At 51.1% G+C, this 19,898-nt stretch overlaps 2 protein-coding genes across 10 annotated transcripts in view; both read right to left on the reverse strand.

Annotated features, from left to right (window-relative positions):
- PPCDC (phosphopantothenoylcysteine decarboxylase) overlaps positions 1 to 8,054 on the reverse strand; it is a 60,779-nt gene extending 52,725 nt beyond the window's left edge. For 8 of the 9 annotated variants that reach the window (XR_010317393.1, XR_010317391.1, XR_010317392.1 and 5 more), the window contains exons 1-2: positions 8,001 to 8,054; positions 2,621 to 2,829 (exon numbers count right to left, since the gene is read on the reverse strand). Coding sequence is in view for 6 of the 9 variants with exons in the window: in XM_064267259.1 (XP_064123329.1) it covers positions 2,621 to 2,755 (135 nt within the window). In the remaining 3 variants the exon portion in view is untranslated. Of the gene's footprint in view, positions 1 to 2,620; positions 2,843 to 8,000 lie in introns of those variants that run through there. The other variant, XM_064267258.1, reaches the window with a different exon arrangement.
- A 128-nt stretch (positions 8,055 to 8,182) lies between these two features.
- Positions 8,183 to 18,839, reverse strand: SCAMP5 (secretory carrier membrane protein 5). The gene is made up of 7 exons (XM_064296145.1): positions 18,831 to 18,839; positions 18,600 to 18,654; positions 17,016 to 17,144; positions 13,894 to 14,050; positions 12,673 to 12,774; positions 12,101 to 12,218; positions 8,183 to 11,835 (listed from the first exon to the last, which is right to left on the reverse strand). The coding sequence occupies exons 1-7, from the start codon at positions 18,837 to 18,839 to the stop codon at positions 11,641 to 11,643; spliced, it is 765 nt and encodes a 254-aa protein (XP_064152215.1). The 3' UTR covers positions 8,183 to 11,640.
- Between the last annotated feature and the right edge of the window lie 1,059 nt (positions 18,840 to 19,898).

The following is a 19,898-nucleotide window of genomic DNA, read 5'->3' on the forward strand; positions in this document are numbered from 1 at the left end:
TGACTCCACATAAAGGCTTGAGCCTTCTTTGCTGGTGGCTCTTCGCCCCCACTGCTGGTATGTAAGTCTTCAGGCTAAGTCTACCCCTCTCCGTCACCCTCTCACAGGCTCCCTGTCTGGCTGTGGGTACCAGCACAGTGGCCTCTAGCTCTGTGGCTCTCAGGGACACACTGGGAGTCAGGGCTAGTTGGGAGCCAGGCGTGTAGAACTGCCCAGCTCCCCGCAGCCTATACCCAATTGCTAGTTTGACAGTCAAAATCTGGATATGCCTACGGGAGCTCAGGGAACTCAAGACTCAGGGACAAAGCACTGAGAATGACTGCTCCGAGGGACAAAGTCTGTTCTGGCGGATGATCTAGAAAGCGGGCCATAGAGAGAGGGGTGCCATCACGGAGTACGGGGGAGTACTGAGGCAAGGCTGTTACCTCAACTACCTCAGGTCAACACAGGGCAAGCCACAGCTCACCTTTGGTTACCAACACCTCACAAGGACTCCACCAAACAAAGCCAGGCTCTTCAGGGAACTACCTCCCTGCAGGGTGTCAGGGATGAGGGTGAGAGGGATGGGAGCACCTCCACATGTACAGATGGAAACTGGCTCCCATGGCTCTTCCTACATGAGGCTGTCTCACCAACTCCAACACTCCCACCACGTGGAGGGCCCAGGGGACATGATGACAAGGGAAAAGGAAGGGGTGAGGGCCAGGAAGCAAACGCTGCTGAGTGCTTCCTTGTGCCAAGTACTGCTCCTAGTTGTTGGCACATGATGACAAACGATTTCATCTGTGTCCTCCTCCCCACCCAACATCTCATGGAGCCTGACCAGAGGGGAGGGATGGGTGGCAGTAATCATCCCCATTTTAAAATGAGAAAGGCAGGCTACCAGAGCCTGTCAGTGGAGTCTTCCCTCCATTCAGTGCCCCCTGGCTGCCCAGCTTTGGCTTCAATTACAGCCAGAAGAGGGGGAGCCAAGTCCTATTCCAAACATGGTCTGGCCCCTCAGCAGGTCCAGGCTAAAGGCTTAGGGTAGGCTGAGAACCTTCCTGCTGTAGGCAACCCTTTTCTCACACCCCCATAAACACTGGCTGCATGGGACGGGAGGAAGCGGAGGAGTTACCACTTCCCTCCGCTCTGAGGCTGCCCATCTGTTTCCTGGGATAGGCTCCCCACCCCCATCCACCCCCAGTCCGGAAACTCACTTGCTCTGGGGCTATGGGAAAAGGGAACTACAGGGCTCCCTCCCTCTCCAGGGGGCAGAGGCTCTGGCTGCTTCAACCCCTTCCAGGCCTCCCGCCCTCACAGCTCTATCTGGCCAGCTCCCACCATCAGTTCTAGACACCAGGGGGAGGCAGGCCCCAGGTGGGTACTGCCCCAGCAGCACAATGCCCACCCTTAGAGGGGCCAACAGACTGTCCTTCCTACCCCCTTCTGGCCTGGCTGGCATCCTGGCCTGGGGAATGGGTGGGGGAGGGACTCTGGGTAGAAGTTTGTGGAAAGTAAAAAAAAGTGAAACAAGCCTTTGCCTAGATCCCCACAGGATCATCGGTGAGTGAGCACCGCCCCCTGCTGGACAGGCTGGATACAGCACCTGTTCCATCCTGTGTTGGGTCCTGGGTGGGCATAGGAGCAAGGAAAAAGCACTACCTGGGCTCTAAGACTTCATGTCCCACAAAAACTAGTGTTTAGTAATGTAGACATCGTCAAAGGCAACCTATGGTTCTATGTCAAATGAGGAATTTAAAAGAAGAGAAGCAAAGTCACACAGGCTGGGGCTGACAGGGGAGGTTTTGGAGTGAAGGGTTTGCACAGAACTTGGAAAAGCAGAGAAGCAGGGAGAGCGGTACAGCCTGGCAGGGGCCTGGCCTAAGCAAAGGCCATCAGGTTAGGGTATGGGGGTGGCGGGAGATGAACCAGACCAACCAAGGGCCTTGATGCCACACTAGAAAGTGGGCCACCTATTGGCTTTCACACTATTTAGAGCCATGGACCTTTTCCCTCAAAAGATTCTGCCCCAGAACCCCCACATACAACACTGATAAAAGCTGAGGTGGTCTGGCCAAGGGGAGGAGGCTGGAGCTCCCACTATCCACTCCACCAAACGCACTGTGGTGGCCCTGGGTATCCCTGAAAACCTAAAGAAGCGAAGTTTGAGACCACAGCTGAGGGCAATGGGGAGTCACTGAGGTTTCTGTGCACCTGACTGACAGGTCAGCCATGGTGTCTAACAAGGAGGGAGAACAGTGCCACCGTGCTCAGGACAGAGTAAAAGCAGGGCTGGGGGAGCCCAAGGCAGCAAAGGGGGGTTAAGAACTGGCTGCATTTCTCAAGTCAGCCCTTCTCCCACCCCAGGGAGCCTCAGGGTCAGTGTACAGAAACCGAAACCCTCCCTTCACCAACACGTCCTCGTCCACCTCCCCTCATGCTACCCACTGTCTAATCCAGCTGTTGGTTATCCTGTGACTCTGGTCTGTCTCCTGTGTCCTCTACATACCAACACACACAGAGGACTTGCACAAACACCATGATGAAGAAAAAAACCCCAGCCACTGCAAACAAGTGAGCATATCCCAGGGCAGAGGCTAAACCTAGATTACCTGGCCTGTCTATTGAGGATACTCACCCCAGGAATCTCCAAAAGGCCTGACACCAGAAGGGGCAACTTCAGGGCCGCGACACTCCCGGTGACACCCACAAGAACATGGAATTTCCTCTCCACCAATGGTGCAGCAGCTTGACATGAGGCTCCTGGTTCCATGTGGCTTCCAGTGGCTTTGAGTCCTGGGAGCCCACCAGTCCTAGCCTCTGTCAGGTTCTGTCAGGATTTAGCACCTAGAAGTAGAACAAGGGGTACCTCCATCATTCATACATTCAGCCAAAGCACACTGCATCACGTGTCAGATCCTAGGCCAAATACCACTATCCTTGAGGTGTCCCTGGGTGGTGCAAACAGTTAACGCACTTGGCTGCTAACCAAAAAGGTTAGAGGTTTGAGTTCACCCAGAGACACTTCAGAAGGCCTGGCTGTTTCTGAAAATCAGCCACTGAAAACCCTATGGGGCACAGTTCTACTCTGACACACACGTGCTTGCCAGGAGTTGGAGTCGACTGGACAGCAAGTGCCTGGCTGAGCGGATCAGCAGTCCCAGCTTCTAGGAGCACAGTTTGATAAGAACATCAGGCACCCCCTGACCACTCCGCACCCACAAGAACATGGAATTTCCTCTCCACCAATGGTGCAGCAGCTTGACATGAGGCTCCTGGCTCCATGTGGCTTCCAGTGGCTTTGAGTCCTGGGAGCCCACCAGATGTTACAACGTAATGTGACAAGAGCTGTGAGAAAGGCCTATCCAGGTCCTGTGGCTGCCCAGGAAGTGACAGTCTGAGGAATTCAGAGACCATTTCACAAAAAAGATGACATTCAAGTTGAGTCCTCAAGGACGAGCAAAAGGAAATAACTCTGAAAGAAGGAAATAATTTTGAACGAAGGAGCAACTTTGTAAAGGCCTGAAACCCGGGGCGGGGGGTGGGGGTGTAGAAGGTAAGGTTTGAACATCAGGGCAAGGCCAGAGTGTGAAGTATGGTGAGGACCAGGGTAAGAGTTTTCATTTTAGCTAGACAGTGCTAGCCAGGCTGAGTCCAGTACAACTAGATGGTGCCCAGCTACCACCACGGATGCTCTGATAGGGATCACAATAGAGGGTCCCAGTCAGAGCTGGAGAAAAGTGTAGAACAAAATTCTAACTCAAAAGGAAAGACCAGACTTACTGGCCTGACAGAGACTGGAGAAACCCTGAGAGTATGGCCCCAGACACTGTTTCAGCTCAGCAATGAAGTCACTGCTGAGGTTCACCCTTCAACCAAAGACTGAACAGGCCCATAGAACAAAACGAGACTAAAGGGGCACACCAGCCCTGGGGCAAGGACTAGATGCCAGGAGGGGACAGGTAAGCTGGTAATAGGGAACCCAAGGTTGAGAAGCGAGACTGTTGACATGTCGTGGGGTTGTTAACCAATGTCATAAAACAATATGCGTACTGTTTAATGAGAAACTAGTCTGTTCTATAAACCTTCATCTAAAATACAATTAAAAAAAAAAAGGTGGTGCTGGTATTAGTGACAGCATGGAGGGGCCCTGATGGCAAAGGCTGGAGAGGGGACAGGAGCTACTGCAGAGGGCCTGCTGGCTGAACAAATGGCATGGCAGAAGATAAATTCCAAAGATGCTTGTGAGGTGGAACTCTAGGTAACAAGGGTTTCGGTGCTCCAGGGAGCTAAAGGATTTGCCTCTCTATCCAAGGGTAGATAAGACTGGACACCACCCTACAAATCAAAGTCCAGGAAGAACCAGGCATAAAGGGAATGTAGGCTACCCAGGAGACCAGCTGGTTGGTTCTTTTCTTTCCTCTCAGATGTTGCTAGAAGTGAACGACCACGACAAACGGTGGACACACCAAGACCTACACTCTGGCAGGCTGGGCCATGAAAATGCACTCACTCCATCAGCAACAGTCACTAAGAACCAATTATACCTAGAACTGGGCAAGGAATTGTGGAAGACACAGTTGCTGCCTTCAGGGAACCTGCAGATGTGTTGAGAAGCCAGGAGTCACCCCTGAAGCCATCTGAGATGGTCCTTCTCTGGGGTACGCCTTGTTTGTGATCACTGACTCCATTTGTACATCAGTTCCCTTATCTCACCCCCGCAAGCTCCTTGCAGTTGTAACTAGGGCTAATCACCAACCCCCCACCCAGTTCAGCATCAGCCACATGGTGGGTCCTCAACATCTGCTGAGTGAGCAATAAATTGTATTCTCTGAGGCAGAGTAGGGCAGAGAACAGAAGCCTGGCCTACGAATCAGGAGCCCTGGGCCTTGTCCATGGCTGTGCTCCTGACTTGATGGGTGGCTTCATCTGAAATTGCAGAGGTAGAGCCTGGTGATCTCTGAAGCTCCTACCAGCAGAAACCTTCTAAGTCCATGCATGAAAGACAGCAGCAGTAAGGGGCTCTCTGTACAAGACAGGAAGTCCTGGAAGATGTACTCAAAAGGGCAGAATCAGCAGGGAGAGGGAAGACCAAAGACCCCTAGGAAGAAGTGCCATGAGTCCGCCAGTGGCTACTTCCTTGGCTGGGCACCCACGGGGGCCACCTCTTCACCCCACAGGCCCTTTGGCTCCCTAGGGCCTCTCTGCCCCTCCAACACTCAGACACACACCCACATGAGCTGAGGATCATATTTGGGCTCTGTTATCTCCCTCCTACCTGGATGGGCCTCCCAGAGCTTTCTCAGCACGGGTTAAGCACAGGCGGGTTCCCTAGAGCAAGACTCCGCAAAGTTCCACTTGCCAGTGATCTCAATCTCTACTCTGCTTCAGGGCCTCAGCTAGGGCCACGTTTGTCCAGAGCTATAGAACTGATTTTACCTTAGGACCTACGGAGCCGTTAGCAAATGGCAAATTCCAGGGACCTACCTGCCAGCTTCTTCCCAGAACTACTAAACAGCACGCTGACCCACATTATGTGACAAAGGCGCATTCTTGGTTCTCCAGGGAAACCACCTGCCAGATCTCAAACCCTGACCCTGTCCTATACTAGGCAACACCTGCAACACCACAGAAGCTGAATTTCACTCTGCAGCCCCCTGGACTTCCTCCACATCAAGCTGATTCTCATTCCTAGGGAACATGTTACTGAAAGTAATCAGTTGAACTTGGGGCAGGAATCCACACTGGTGACTTCAACTGCCTCCCACAGCAAATAGTGAAGTCCAAGATGTACTTTGCCTACTGAGCAAGCTTTGCTGAGAACCAAAGCCTACCTAGCTTTCTAGAAAGTCCAGGCCAGGGTGGGGGGTGGTGTTGGGGGGGAGGGGATAATACTCGAAAAACAGAAATCGGATAATTTAAACATTTAGAGGCAAGGTCAAATCAGTTTAGCCTGACAGTCCCAGGGAAGGTGAGAGCTGGCAGGAGCCCTTTATGTTTACTCTCAAAGAGAAGCAAGTCCCAAACCAGTAAATCTGTTACTCCATCTAGATTCTGTTGGAGTCATCTATTTGCATAGCCAGAGCAGCTACAGACAGCATCTCACTGCCCTGGGCTCTGCTGGCCTCACAGGAACTCCTGAGCTGGCAGGCAGGCAGGAGGGCTATAGGGCTGGAGGCTGTTTATTGAACCTCAAACTCCCAGGGCACCAGCCATGCAGCTAGGCCACAGCCAGAAAGATGGAAGCGTTTCTGTTCTTTAGAGAGACAGAGCCAGAGAGAGTAAGGAGCTTTGCCTTGTGGCAGGCTTATGATATGTAAGAATCCTTCTCTGGATTAATTAATTACAGACAGAGTTTAGGTAAAGATTTCAGGGATACCTACCAATCACAATATGAGCAAGTATGGAGTCAGGGCAGAGCCAAGGCTAATAAAGGGAGCAAGGTAAGCAACGCCAGACAAATAGTGAGCCCTGACCAACACAAGGCTCTGGGGCCTAGGACAAAGCAGGACCAAACGTGGAGGGAGGTGGAGAGGGGGCAGGTGGTAACAGTCCCCCACCCAGGGACTCCAAGGTAAAGATGGCAGAGATCTCTGGCAGGATACAGCCTGAATCCTTTAGCCTAACATCAAACTGCTGGCTTCTGCTCTGGCCTCATTTCCCACCACTCCTCAACACCTTGCCCCTCAAACCAAAGACATTTAAAAGGAATCCTGTGGCCACAGGAGCACTTTAAACCCCTTCTCCCCATCCAAGAAAAGGCAAAGGAACTCTTCAGGGAGAGCTCAAAGTACTGGAATTTTGCTAAGAACGAGCTTTCAAACCAGAAGCAGGCATGCTTGACTCTGCTGCTCCTGGAATCACGAGTAAACCACCTCCTCCTCGAGAGAGATATGTAATACATATACACATACATACTGCGCACATATATACAACATTATATATGTCTAAGCATTATGTATCTATATACCCCAACAACATATATATACATACACACGCACATACTGTAGTAGAAACTGAGTACTGCCACCTCCCAGCCACTGAGAAAGATGTGGAAAATCCCTACTTACAAGACACCCATCACTTCCCCAACTTGGGAATCTCTCCTGGCCATTATCGGACACAGGCCTCCGAATATTTCAAAGGACAGCAGGAAGTCTTTTCTAATAATATTTGGACTCACTTTAACTTAAATGACATTCATCACTTTTAGGTGGGTCTAGGGGATCCCTGGTGGCACAGTGGTTGAAAGCTAGGGGAGCTACAGCTGCTAATCAAAAGAGGGGTAATTCAAATCTAGCAGCTCCTTGGAAACCCTATGGGGGCAGTTCTACTCTGTCCTATAGGGTCACTGTGAGTCAGAATCAAATCCACGGCAACAGGTTTGGGTTTTTGTTTTTTTGGTTTAGGGGATAATGCCAACTTCTCATGGCTTTCTTTTTTATATTTTTACTAACTTTTAGAATACAGTTTGTACTAGGTCAGTCCCTAATCCTTTCTGGAAATAGGCTCATGATTTAAAAAAAAAAAAATACACTGTAAGCCTGAGAAAATTGATAACCAGGTGTCGTGGCGCCAATTCTGACTGACTCATGACCCAGCTACCTGTGTCAGAGTAGAACTGTGTTTCAAAGATTTTTCAATGGTTGATTTCACAGAAGTGGACTGCAAGATTTTTTTTTCGAGGCACCTCTGCGTGGACGTGAACATCCAACCTTTAGGTTAGCAGCCCAGAGTGTTAACCGTTTGCACCACCTAGGGACTTAAAGGAATTAATAGGGCCACTTTTTAAAGGCGATAAACTCCACTAAAAAATAACCACCGAGCAGCACATGGCTGGAAAGGGAGGGCACAGATACACACACACACACACACTAACACAGACACAGACACACACAAACACAGAGAGACACACACACACACGCACACGCCGCAAAGTCACTGCCGCGAGCAGAGCTCCACCCTCCCGCCAGCCCAGCCGCGAGATCCCAGCCTCGGAATCCCCTTAAGCGCCTCACCCGCGCCACGCTCGTCTCGAGGTAGCTCCCAAGTCTCGCGATATTTTAGCAGTCCCTCCTTGTACTTTTGGCTGGCGCGCAGCATCACGAGAGCACCTAGCGTGGTCGCGCTGCCTTCTGGGAGTTGTAGTCCACTTGTTTCCATTTGTTTCCTGGGAGTTGTAGTCCACATGAAGGAATCTTGAGGTGAAACTTGTCTCCCTGTGTTTTGGCATTTCTGATGCTCCCACCAGAGCCTGGCCTAATTGTCTGGCCTTCCCAACCACCTGAACCCCTCCCACACATACACACTGCTCATCACTGGGTCATTTAACACTGAATATTTACCAAGCCTCTTCCGTGCTCTAGGTGCACGGGACACAGATATAAATCAGGCGTGTCCCAGCTATCCAAACAAAGATACAGAAAATTACAGTTAAAGCCCTGAGTGGGGAAGGCAGGGAACTTGTAGACGCAACAACTCAGGGTAGAAAAGCCCTCTCAAAGGAGGAGTCACTTGAGGTGAATCTTGAAGGATGGCCAGTACATAGAAAGGGGGCCAGGGCAGCATTCCAAGTGGAGGGCACAACGCTGGCAAAGGGAACACACAGGAGAAAGCATGTTGGGAACACTTCCCCCTGCCTTCTTCATTCTCCAGCATTCACAGGCTCCCAGGGTCCCTTGTGTTTACTGAGGCTGCTCAACCAGCCACCTGTCTCCCAGGGTAAGAGCTGAGGTGGGGCCGTGTGCTCTACCCCTGCCCTTGCCCACAGTGAACCATCTGAACCACGGTACCCCAACCCACTAATCCAGCCTATTCCTTCTACTTCCTCCTCAGGGCTCTTGGGGAACACAGAACTTCCTCCAAACCAGCAGGAGGGACTTTGTGGCAATTTCGAGGCCTACTCAAAGCCCCCCTGGAGAAAGAACCACACAAGGGAGTATGGATTTTGGCCCCAGGGAATGACAGGCCAGAGACTCATCCGACCCACCATACATCCATGTCCCACACCCAATAGTGAGGCTCCACACAGCTACTATGCAGACTCAGGTGAAAACACATGACACAGCAAGACACACAGGGTCAAATGTTCCCCTTTATTAAGGTTCACTCAGTTACCACAGACAGACACACTGGCTCAGGCAGGTCAGCTGCCAGCTAGGGAGTAGTCTGTCTCCCAGAAACAAGGGGGGCAGTGGACATCAGGAGAATGCGAAAGCAGGTCACTGGCTGGCCACAGACTTCAGGATCCTCAGAATGACCTGGGCCCTTCCCCACCCAACCCCACCCCCTAAGCCAGGCCATCCAGCAGTTGTGAATCTGTGCCCAGCCCTCATTTCTCATACTAGTCCCCTCCCCAGGAAAGTGCATAGTTGCCTGGAGATGCAGCACCCAGGGCCTGGGTAAGCTGGGCCACACACAGGTAATAGGCCTTCTCAAGGGCAGAGCCAGGCCATGGCCATACGGGTCTGAGCCAAGGCAAGAGGAAAGGCAGGTAGGACAGGAAATCAACTGGAGGTACCACCAAACAGGTCATGGATATCAGGCAGGCAGCTGGATCGCAGGCTTCCTGGGTCCACCAGAGAGACTTAGGGAAAAGGGAGTCAGAGGTTTGGAGTGGGGGAAAGGGAAAGGAAGAAAGGACCTGGACCTAGGGCCCCTTTTCAGGTACCAGGAGCTGTGACAGCTCCTTTCCAGAGAGAAAGTGGAAGTGGAAAGAACCAATCACACACTTTATGGCCCAAGCCCAAGGGACCACTAGGAAGAGAACTTTCCAGGGACCCTGGCTCCCCTTACAGAGACCTGAAATACCGGAAGCTCAAAGGTCAGAGTGGCACCGGGAAGCCCAGGTATTGGGTTCTAAGCCGGAGTCAGCCCAGAGTAGCCAAGTGGGGTTTGGTTTTTCAGACCAAACATCCCAGGTGGGCTTCTGTTAGAAGGGGGCAGTGGGAAATGGTCAACTGCTCCTTGCATGAGAACCCACTCTCCTCCAGGTCTCAGACAAAGCCGGGGCCTCCACCAACAATGTTCTCGCACTGTTTGGAACAGAACAGCCCCATGGGCCTGAATGGCTCTCCTGGAAGGGGAAGCGGATTCTGACAGGGTGAGGAAGAGCCAAGAACCAAGTTCAGGAGGCAGAGGGGAGCGAGTTATCTTGATTTAAAAAACAAACAAACATAGCCTCTCCCTCACCCCCACCTACCCTGAAATCCCATTCAGGCCATTGTGCTTACAGCTAGGATTGGGCCTGTGCTTCCTCCTGGGCCCTGAGTTCAAGTGTCCAAAACTGTCTTGCAACCAAGAGCAAGCTGGGGTGAGAGAGGCACGCTCCCGCTCACTGGGCCCTGCCTGCCTTCTCCTCTGACCTTCTCTTGAAGCCTAACCCTCTGAGCCCTGTTCCTTCTAACAGACCCAAGCAGACCACTGCTGCTCCCAGGAATCCAGTGGTCACTCAGATACCTAGAACCTGACCAGTGGGCTTGGGCCAGCCACAGGGACCAATAATTATTTACATGCCCTCTGCTTCAGCCGCATCTTTATGCCTAACAACTGCCTGGATGTGACCCAACCTTCAGGGAAGGCAGTGGAATCTGTTCTCATGGATGGCAATGCTACCTGGCACATGGCGGGGTAGGATAGAGCGATCTGGCCACACCAGCTGGGGCGATGGGGAAGAAGGAGAGGAGCACATGTGAGGAGGGGCCCAAGGGGGCTCTAGGAAGAGAAGAAGAATAAGACAGGGGAGGAAAAAGAAGAGCCCGCCTGTGCAGGCCAAGCTCTCAGAGTTAAGGAGACTGAGCCTACATTTCCATTCCCTGGGAGTCAGGTGCCAGGTGGGCTCTCATCTCTAGCTGTGTGCCCCTGCCACACCAGAGCTAAGGTTCAGCTCCCATCAGCTTCCTTGATCTGGGAATGGGCTCAATCTCAGAAGCAGATACAACTGAGACACTCAGCCTTGGAGAAGAAAAAGAAAAGCTATGTGGGGAAAAGACAGACCCTGGGCAAGGGGAGATACCACAGGGAATTGGACAGCACGGAAGAGAGAAGGGGAGGAGGTTGAAGTGGGAAGAGACCCAACCCAGATGGATCAGAGGGAACATGGGAAGATCCCCTGCCTTTCCCCACCCTCCCACCTACCACCACCATGAATGCTAAATACTGTTGCTTTCCAGTAAGACCCAAAGTGGAAATAGTTTCAGCTCATAACCCTGGGAATGGGCTCTGGCTCTCTGCCATGCCTTCTCCTACCCCACACAGTCCTTGGGTCAGGGTCAAAGGGGGCAGCCTGGTAGAGGGCGGGGGGCTGGTTTAGTTCTAAACACACATCTAGCACCACAACAACAGAGACCTCCACTGCACATGATTTCACAAGGGAGTACATACACAGCTACCACTGCATGGACAGCTCCACGTGCAGTCCACAACTCTCATCATGTGAGAGCAGAATCCGAAGTAGGGAGAAAGGGACAGGCATATATATTCATATACATACATATATACATACATGTATATATGTATATATATAATTCTGATTCTTTGTACAAAGTGGTGGAGAAGGAGAAAAGGGAAGGGGGAACCCTGCTTGGACACCACAATGATGTGGCTTGAGTCCCCTGTCCTACTGGCCCCCAGCCCTGCCTCCCAGTAGGCTTGGCTGGCTCACATCTCATTCGAGTATGTGTAGTTGGGGGTGGCAGAATACTGGGTCTGCGGTTGATTCATGGCACCCTGGGCCGCCCCCATGGCTGCATTCTGGGCTGCCTGCTGGACGTGCGGGTTCTTCCATGCCCCTGTGGTCCACTCTTCCTGGGCTTTGCTGAAACTGCCCCCGCTCCCCCGGTAGAATTTATGAACCTGCAGGAGGAGGAGCATAAGCAAGGGTTAATCAGAGGGAAGAGGCAGTCCTCCAGGGAATAGATGGGGCCCAAGGGCAAGTCACAATGAAAAAACAGTCTTCCCTCTCCACCCATGACCTATGCACTAGTGGGAAAATCCACCAGTTATTTCCAGAGTGAGTCCCTTAGAGGACCTCTGGATCCTCCTATAACTTGGAGGAGGGGTTATCACAGATCACAGTCCCTCCCAAAGCTACCCTCTTGCCCTTGAGGTGGCCACATACCATGCTGAGGGCAATGAAGGAAAAGACGGCCATGACTGTGAACATGATGGTGGGAATGAGCATCACCACTGCTGAACCAACGTTTGTTCCGAAGAAGGAGATGGTGGCAATCCAGCCGCTAGAGGAAGAGGTAAACTGTGGGAGTGCCCAGGCATGGTGAGGGGTACCCAGGAGCCACCCTACTGGAGCAATGGACCACCTCACTGCCACATGTCAATGACACGGAGGGGCCATGTTATTGGATGTAGAGGGATCATCTTACTGATAACCAACATCAGTAGTTCAGGAAGAATCCTTCCCCCATGGCTTGAGAGACATGTTCCTCAGACACAAGGCTTCCTTCCTCCAGCCTCTCCCACAATGCTGGGCACTCCCCTCTCCCCCGTCAAACTCCTCCCCACCCACCACAACCAATGCCAGGTTCTCATTCTCCTCTGATGCTATGGTTGTGTCTACCGCACTATCCCAAATCTCTCACTATTCCAATAACCAGTCACAAACTAGGCAACTTAGTACACAGAGGCCAGCAAAAGATACCCCTACCAACCCCAGGCGAGTCCCTTGCCTCTTACCAGACACCCCAGCCTGGGATGCCCACAGCCTGGATGATGCTGATGACCAGCTGGGCCATAAAGGTGAAGAAGAATGCCATGAAGCTGAAGGAACTGTCAGTCCTGCAACAGAGGAGATGACTCCTATCACCTAGGCAGAGGGTCACGGCTTCCCTTCCTTCAAGGCCCTCAAGTCCTTCCAGGTCTAACTGAGGGTACAATGGACAGAAGGCACTTAAAGGTCTTCAATGAAGATCCAGGATGGGATATATTTTATCCATGGATCCTTGCAAATTTCCATGTGTTGGGCCTGCATTACAAAGGGAGGGATTTTCTCATGAATGGACCACCCACTACTACAGGGATGGATGGCCCCACTGGCACAGAAATACATGACTCCAACGTGGCAGGAACAAACAACCCATTGCCAAAGGTACGTACCGCCTCATTGGCACCAAGACAGCAAACTCTACTGGTATATGAGTGGATGGTCCCATAGACTCAGAGACTGAAGGCCCCGTTGGCATTAGGCTAGATACCCTACTGGCATCAAGATAGGGTCAGGTCCTAACGGGCACATAGATGGATGGTCCTATTAGCAAAGAGATTTAAGGCCCCATTGGCACTGAAATGGACATCCTATGAAATGGAGACAGCCTTGTTGGTACATGGATGAACGGTCCCATTGGCACAAAGACTGAAAAACCCATTTGGCACAAGGAAGGATACTGATTGGCACCAGGACAGCTAGATCCACTGATACATGGATGGATGGTCCCTTTGGCATAGAGTTGGATGACCTCATTAGCACATGAATAGTGTCAGTGGTATGTGGCGATTCCATTGACACATGGATAGATGCTCTCTTGGCACCAAATCAGCTAGCCCCATTGGTACAAGGATGGGCTTCAGGGCAGGTGGCCATTGTCAAAATTCAACATGCAGGTGCCTAGGGAAGATGATGGCAGAAGGCAAAAATAGGCCTCATCTCTATGCTGCCCCCAGCTAAAGGTAGGGTGAGGATAGAAAGCACTAAGAGGAAGACTTTGACTCCCAGCCCTCTCACCCCAGCCTGGAGGCCCCAGGAAACCCAAGCCCTTGGCAGTCTGAGCCAAGGGTGACCAAAAGAAAATGAGTTTGAAGGTGGCCAAAAAAAAAAGGGGTGAGAAAAATGTGGAGAAGGGACAGGGGAAATGGGCAAAGAGACAAGGCTAGGAGCTGGGGTCAGTGCCAACTACTTACTTGAAGGCCTTGTAAATGGGCCGAAACCAGCAGACGTAGGAGCAGGGTGTGAAGAGGATGAGCCAGAGAAAGGCGAGGCCAAAGTTGGTGGCTCCCCCGCCTCCGATCAGCCACGCGAGACAGCCCACCAGGTTCACGGCCAGCGTGACGCTGTTCACTGCAGACCCAGGAGCACATGCACACACACAGACAGACACCAGACACACACACAGACAGCCAGACCCATACAGAGATACAAGAACAGCCAGACATGGACACACACATCCATAAGTCAACACAGACCCACAATCAAACACACGCAAATAGACGCAGACAAGTGCAGAGAGGTAGACAGACATGAATAGACACACGTAATCACAAATACACACCCACATGCCAACCACAACACGGATTCATATCCATACAGAAGACCCGCAAACCCACATCAATGAATACACACACAGTCCCATGCGTACACACACAGACACATGGGATACACACACAGACATACACACACACAGGGAGTACAAATTGTAAGAGGGAAAGCCCCTGGCCCTCCCAGACCCATATCAATCACCAGGCCCAAGACACAGAAAACCACTCTTAGACCTTCTCTTGACAGGCAGGGGCATAAGAAGGGGGAAATAAAAGGCCTTATGGAAACATCTCTTCAAGCATTGTACCATCTGCCCTGCACTTAAATGGGGCAGGTGGTGCTGGCTGGGATCTCAGTCCTCATCTAATCCATTTCTTAGATACCTGTAATACCACCTCCTCCAGGAAGCCTTCCTTCACTACTGTAGCCATATTCACCTCCCATTCTTCTGACCCCCTGCAGACCTGGATTGCTCCCCTGGTTCCCTGAGTACAAATCCCAGCCCATCAACCAGACTAGAAGCTCCCCAAGAGCTGGATCTAGGCTCCACCTCCTCTGATCTCACATAATCTAGCTGAACCTAGGAATCAAAATATCACTGAGTCACAGCCAGCAAGGACATTCCAAGGCTCCTCATTTTACAGATGAGAAACCTGATCCTGGTACTAACACACACCCAGGTCACTGATACCAGGGAACTCCCTTCCTCAAACATTAGGCTGAGTCCTTTTCAGGCTCCACAAAGAACTGCGGGACAAATACATAAAGGAAGGCAGGCTCAATCTAGGCCTCAAATAGCCAAGCATTTATGGTCCTAGCTTCTGAATTGAACCTTTAAGCATCTCAAGAGCTTTATACATTTCCTTGGGAGCAAAGTATCTGGCTGGTGCCTGGTGAGGACTTAGGGAGATATTAATAGTCCTTAAATCCAGCTTCTGGATAAGAGCTTCTGCTCTCAGAGGCAGAGTTCCTGGAGCCCAGGGTCAGGCATAATGCTCCCCAAGTCTGACTGAACCTGACAACCCTGTCACCCGTGCAGGTAAACCCATCTCAGGGCCCCTCATAATGAGAGTGGACATTTCTTCATTTGCGTTCCAAGTGTATTTCCTCCTCTGTGACTCATCTATCCCTGCTCATTGCTCCTAAAATTCCTGGAGCCTTGGTATTGTCACTGATTTTAGCTCTTTACATAGAAAAGGCATTAGCCCTTTATTATATTGGTGAACATCTCTCTTACCAGTCACACTTCTCTCTAGCTTACTTGCTCAGTGCCCTCTTCCTCCATCCATTACCTTTTTTTCTATCTTCACTTCTTGTCCAGCTTAGATTTCAAAATTCCTTACAATCATTTTTTTATTCCCTTATGCCCTTTACTCTGGTCACACTAGCCCTGCATGAGCTCAACTCCCATCTATGCCTGAGCTGAGTGCTGCTAAATAAAAATGACACAACAGGAAAGCCTGGTAGAACTATGAATTCATGGCAGCCAATCTCACCTGGACCCAGATGAGGCCCAGTGTATCACCCTGAAGTCTTACTAGGTTTCTCTGGAGGATTGTGTCTTAACCCTCTTCCACAAACATACTCTCATTCTAATCCCACTCTCTTCAAACCTCCCACTCCCACTTCTACATCATATTTGACGGAGAAAAATGGAAGCCATCAGAGGTAACCTCATTTTCTTCCTAACATCTATAGACCTACCCATACCTTCCCATTCCTTTCTCCTTCTCTCATGTTACCATGGGAGAGAGATTCCTTCTCTGCCCAAAGGCCAAGCCAGGCTTGAAGTCCAGTCTTTCTGTCTTCTGAGCCCATTTCTTCTACCAATCCATGAAGGACCCAGCTACAAAGACAGCATTCTTGACCACCTTCCTATATAATCAATTCCCTGGGTAAGCCACTATCTGCAGGCCTGACTCAAGACAACATCGCACACAGCAGACCCTGGCTGTGGTCATGCTACAGGTGTCTGGGGCTGCCTAGGGAAGGTACCCAGCACAAGACAGCCAGCCTGCCCTCCCTTTCTGTGCCCAAGAGGTACCTTCTGACAAGTCTGGGCACAGCCAAGTCCCATCTCCCCAAGATGACACCTTTCCCACCAACCTGCCACAGACCATCAGAACCTGAGAACTTTAAACTTTCCACTTCAAAACCTTAGAACGTTAAAACCCTAGACACCTAAAAGAATGGACCACATAACACTGAGCTACATGGAACCACAGAGATCACTGAGTCAATATTCCCTTTCTACAAATGAGGAACCTACTATCCTCACAGCAAAGTAGACTGTGGAGCGACCAGTCGAGCTTCACTCTATATCTCCCAATTCCCACTTGAATGTTCTTCTTTTTGAGCAACTTTCTAGAGGAAACAAGAAAAATGGGGCTTTAAGGGAGGGATTACTCTCCAAAGCGGGAGTCCTGAAGTCGGGAGCTCACCAGAGGTTCCTGGAAAACTGGCCCAGTGGGAAAGGGAGTAGGGAGCAAGAAGAGAGGAATTGTGCTGCAAAAAGAGATCCCCATCCAGATATTCTGTGAATGGGAAATAGGGGAGGGAGGGGAGGTAAGACCTAGAAGGGGGGTTGAAAGAAACTGAGGCCTAGCTGGGGAGTTGGCCCAGGAAAGACTTAATGGCCCATGCAGATGCTGCAAGCCGGGTTGAAGGATTGCTGGCCCTGCAGCCATTCCACCTCAATGCCTAGCACCCACAGTCTCCCTCCCTTCTGTGCCCTGCCCTGGCCCACTCCCATCCCCACAGCACTCACACATCCAGAGGTAGTAGAGGCGCTTGGTCATGCTGAGATGCTGGGGAGGGATGTCTGCCTCAAAGTCTTGGTAGAAACACGGCTTCAGTGGGATGAATTTGGGCAACGGAGGGAAGTTGTTCACTTTCCCTGTGGGAGAGGCGCATCACGTCAAAAACTACCAAACCCGCTGCCGTCGAGTCGATTCTGACAAATAGCTACGCTATAGGACAGAGTAGAACTGACCTAAAGGGTTTCCAAGGAGCAGCTGGTAGATTCGAACTGCTGACCTTTTGGTTAGCAGCCGAACTCTTAACCACTGCACCACCAATATTCTCCTTCCCAACAATCCAGGGACCCAATATGATTACCCTTTCCCTGGCCTGAGCTGCCCCCGTGGCCCCTGTGGCCACAGGTCACCTTGCTATCCCTACCATTTGCTACCTGCCATGACAATTCCAAAGTAACCAAAGACCCTGATTCAGGGTCAGTGTTCCTTAGAAAATTAAAAAATAATAATAAATGCTGTCTATCAGGGGTGCAGCACCCTCTTCAGTGGGGAGCCAGTTCCAGGCACAGAAGTGGGATGAGTGAGAGTCTGGAGACCTGGGCTTCGACCTCCACTCCAGTATTCATGCTCTTGGGCAAGTCATGGCCCCTCTGTAAACCTTAGTTTATACAGTGGGGAGGGGCGCCTGGGCTAGGTGGTCCTTAAACGTCCCTCCAGCTCTTACATTCTATACCTCTGAGCCTTTGGAGGCCAAAGGAAACTCAGAAACCAGAATGAAAAGGTCTCAAGAGTATTGGAAAGCAATGATGACAAGGGGGACAGGGGCTGAGCCACTCATGCCAGGCTAATCAATCAGATGAACAGTAAAACAAGGACACCAAGATACTCAATCCCTGGTTTCCAGGGCCAGAGATCTGGCAGAGGGCTAGATAGTGTCATGTTAGAGTTCTTGAATAGACAGGCCTCAGTTGGGGGGTGGGGGGGGCGGCTAGGAAAAATCTGGGAACAAGGTGGGGGAGCTAAGGCAACAAGGAAGAGGGCCTTTGTCATGGATTGAATTGTGTTCCCCCCAGAAATGTATCAACTGGGTTAGGCCATGATTCCTAGTATTCTGTGGTTGTCCTCCATTTTGTGATTGTTATTTTTTGTTAAAGAGGATTAGGGTGGGATTGTAATACCACCCTTACCCAGGTCATCTCCCTGATCCAAGGTATGGAGAGTTTTCCTGGGGTGTGGCCTTCACCACCTTTTATCTCTCAAGAAATGAAAGGGAAGCAAGCAGAGAACAGGGACCTCATACCACCAAGAAAGCAATGCTGGGAGCAGAGTGTGTCATTTAGACCCAGGGTCCCTATGCGAAGAAGTTCCTAGTACGGGGGAACATTGATGAGAAGGTAGACAGAGAAAGCCTTCCCCTAGAGCTGACGCCCTGAATTTAGACTTTTAGCCTACTTTACTGTGAGAAAATAAACTTCTCTTTGTTAAAGCCATCCACTTGTGGTATCTCTGTTATAGCAGCACTAGATGACTAAGACAGCCATCCCGCCCTTTGCTCACCTTCATGCCCTGCCCACAGGCCCAGCCCCATGCCTTACCCTCCATGATGGCACCAGCCAGCCCAGCAGCCTGCCCACACTTCTTTGTCCTGACCTGGGAAGAAGAGAAGCCAGAGAAGGATAAGGATCAGAGCCCTGCACATCCCAGTCCCTTTTTCATCTCCAGCTGGGCTGGATGCTTCCTGGGACAGGACCATGTTCAGACTTTGCTGGCTCCCCCAGTGAATTGAACTCATGGGGCAGCTTCTCATCTCAGAGCCACTATCCCACCAGCCCCATCCTTCCAGGCACTCCTGCCCTTTACCTCAAAGTTTATCCTCAGAAAACCCCATCCAAGAGCAGGAAAGGAACCTGGGAGGGAACTATGTGGGGAAAGTCAAGTGACAGAAAAGGGCTGAGGGGACCAGAGACCTCTGAAAGAGGAAATTCTATTACCTGACCCCAGGACAAGTTGAACCCTGGCCTCGGTCACAGGCTGGGCTCCCCTCCTCCTGCTGTCCTGCCTTGGGTCATTCATTCATTTGTTGAGAGCTTATCACTTGCCAGGCACTGGGAAGCTATGAGTCGGAATCAACTCGACGGCCAACAGATTAGGGGAAACAGCAAACATAGACATGGTCCTTGCCCTCTGCATGCGACAGCCAATAACCTCTATAGAAAGTTCGACAAAAGGGAAGTATGGCTACTATAAAAACATACAAAGCACCTACCAAGGTGATCTAACCTGGTCTAGGGAGTCTGGGAAATTAAATGTAAGTGGAGACCTGAAGAATGAAGAGGAGTTACCTGGGGCAGGACAGACTTCTGAGCAGAAGCAAAAGCACTGCACAGACCCTGATGCAGGAAGGAGCTTAGTGCTTTTAAGTGAGGGAAAGAAGCCACTGTGGTTAACGCAAACTGGAAAGCAGCAGATAAGGCTGGAGAGGTGAAGTGGGCAGGGTGTGGGTCTTGAGACCCCTAAGAGGCAGAGACCGGGAGGTCACTGGATTTGAGGGTGGGGGAGAGGGAGGGAATCAGGAAAATCACCTGTCAACTGAAGCCACTGACTGGATAGGTGATGGGGCTGTTTCCTGAGATGGGAACAGGCATGAGAAGGGGCGCAAGGTCCAGGGGAAGACGAAACACTGTGTTGTGAGCGTGCTGAGTATGTGGTGCCTGTGAGACTCCCACACAGGGATGTCTTGCAGACATTTGGATCACACAGGCCAAGAACTCAGCAGGAAGCCTGGGCTAAAACATACATTAAAAGATCACAGGTGAAACAGAACAGCCAGAAGGGAAATAACGAGTGTTCACATGTCGTAAAGGATGTAACCAATGTCACTGAACAAATTGTGT

The sequence above is a fragment of the Loxodonta africana genome, chromosome 13, assembly GCF_030014295.1.
Source record: "Loxodonta africana isolate mLoxAfr1 chromosome 13, mLoxAfr1.hap2, whole genome shotgun sequence".
In the NCBI taxonomy this organism is placed as follows: domain Eukaryota; kingdom Metazoa; phylum Chordata; class Mammalia; order Proboscidea; family Elephantidae; genus Loxodonta; species Loxodonta africana.

Bases quoted from the DNA above. Each gene is read 5' to 3' on its own strand.
- SCAMP5 (XM_064296145.1), bottom strand. The intron at 12,219-12,672 runs GTAAGAGGCAAG...CTCTTCCTCTAG, and splicing joins ATCCCAGGCTGGGGTGTCTG to CGGCTGGATTGCCACCATCT. The intron at 11,836-12,100 runs GTATGTGGCCAC...CTCCTCCTGCAG, and splicing joins CCTTCATTGCCCTCAGCATG to GTTCATAAATTCTACCGGGG.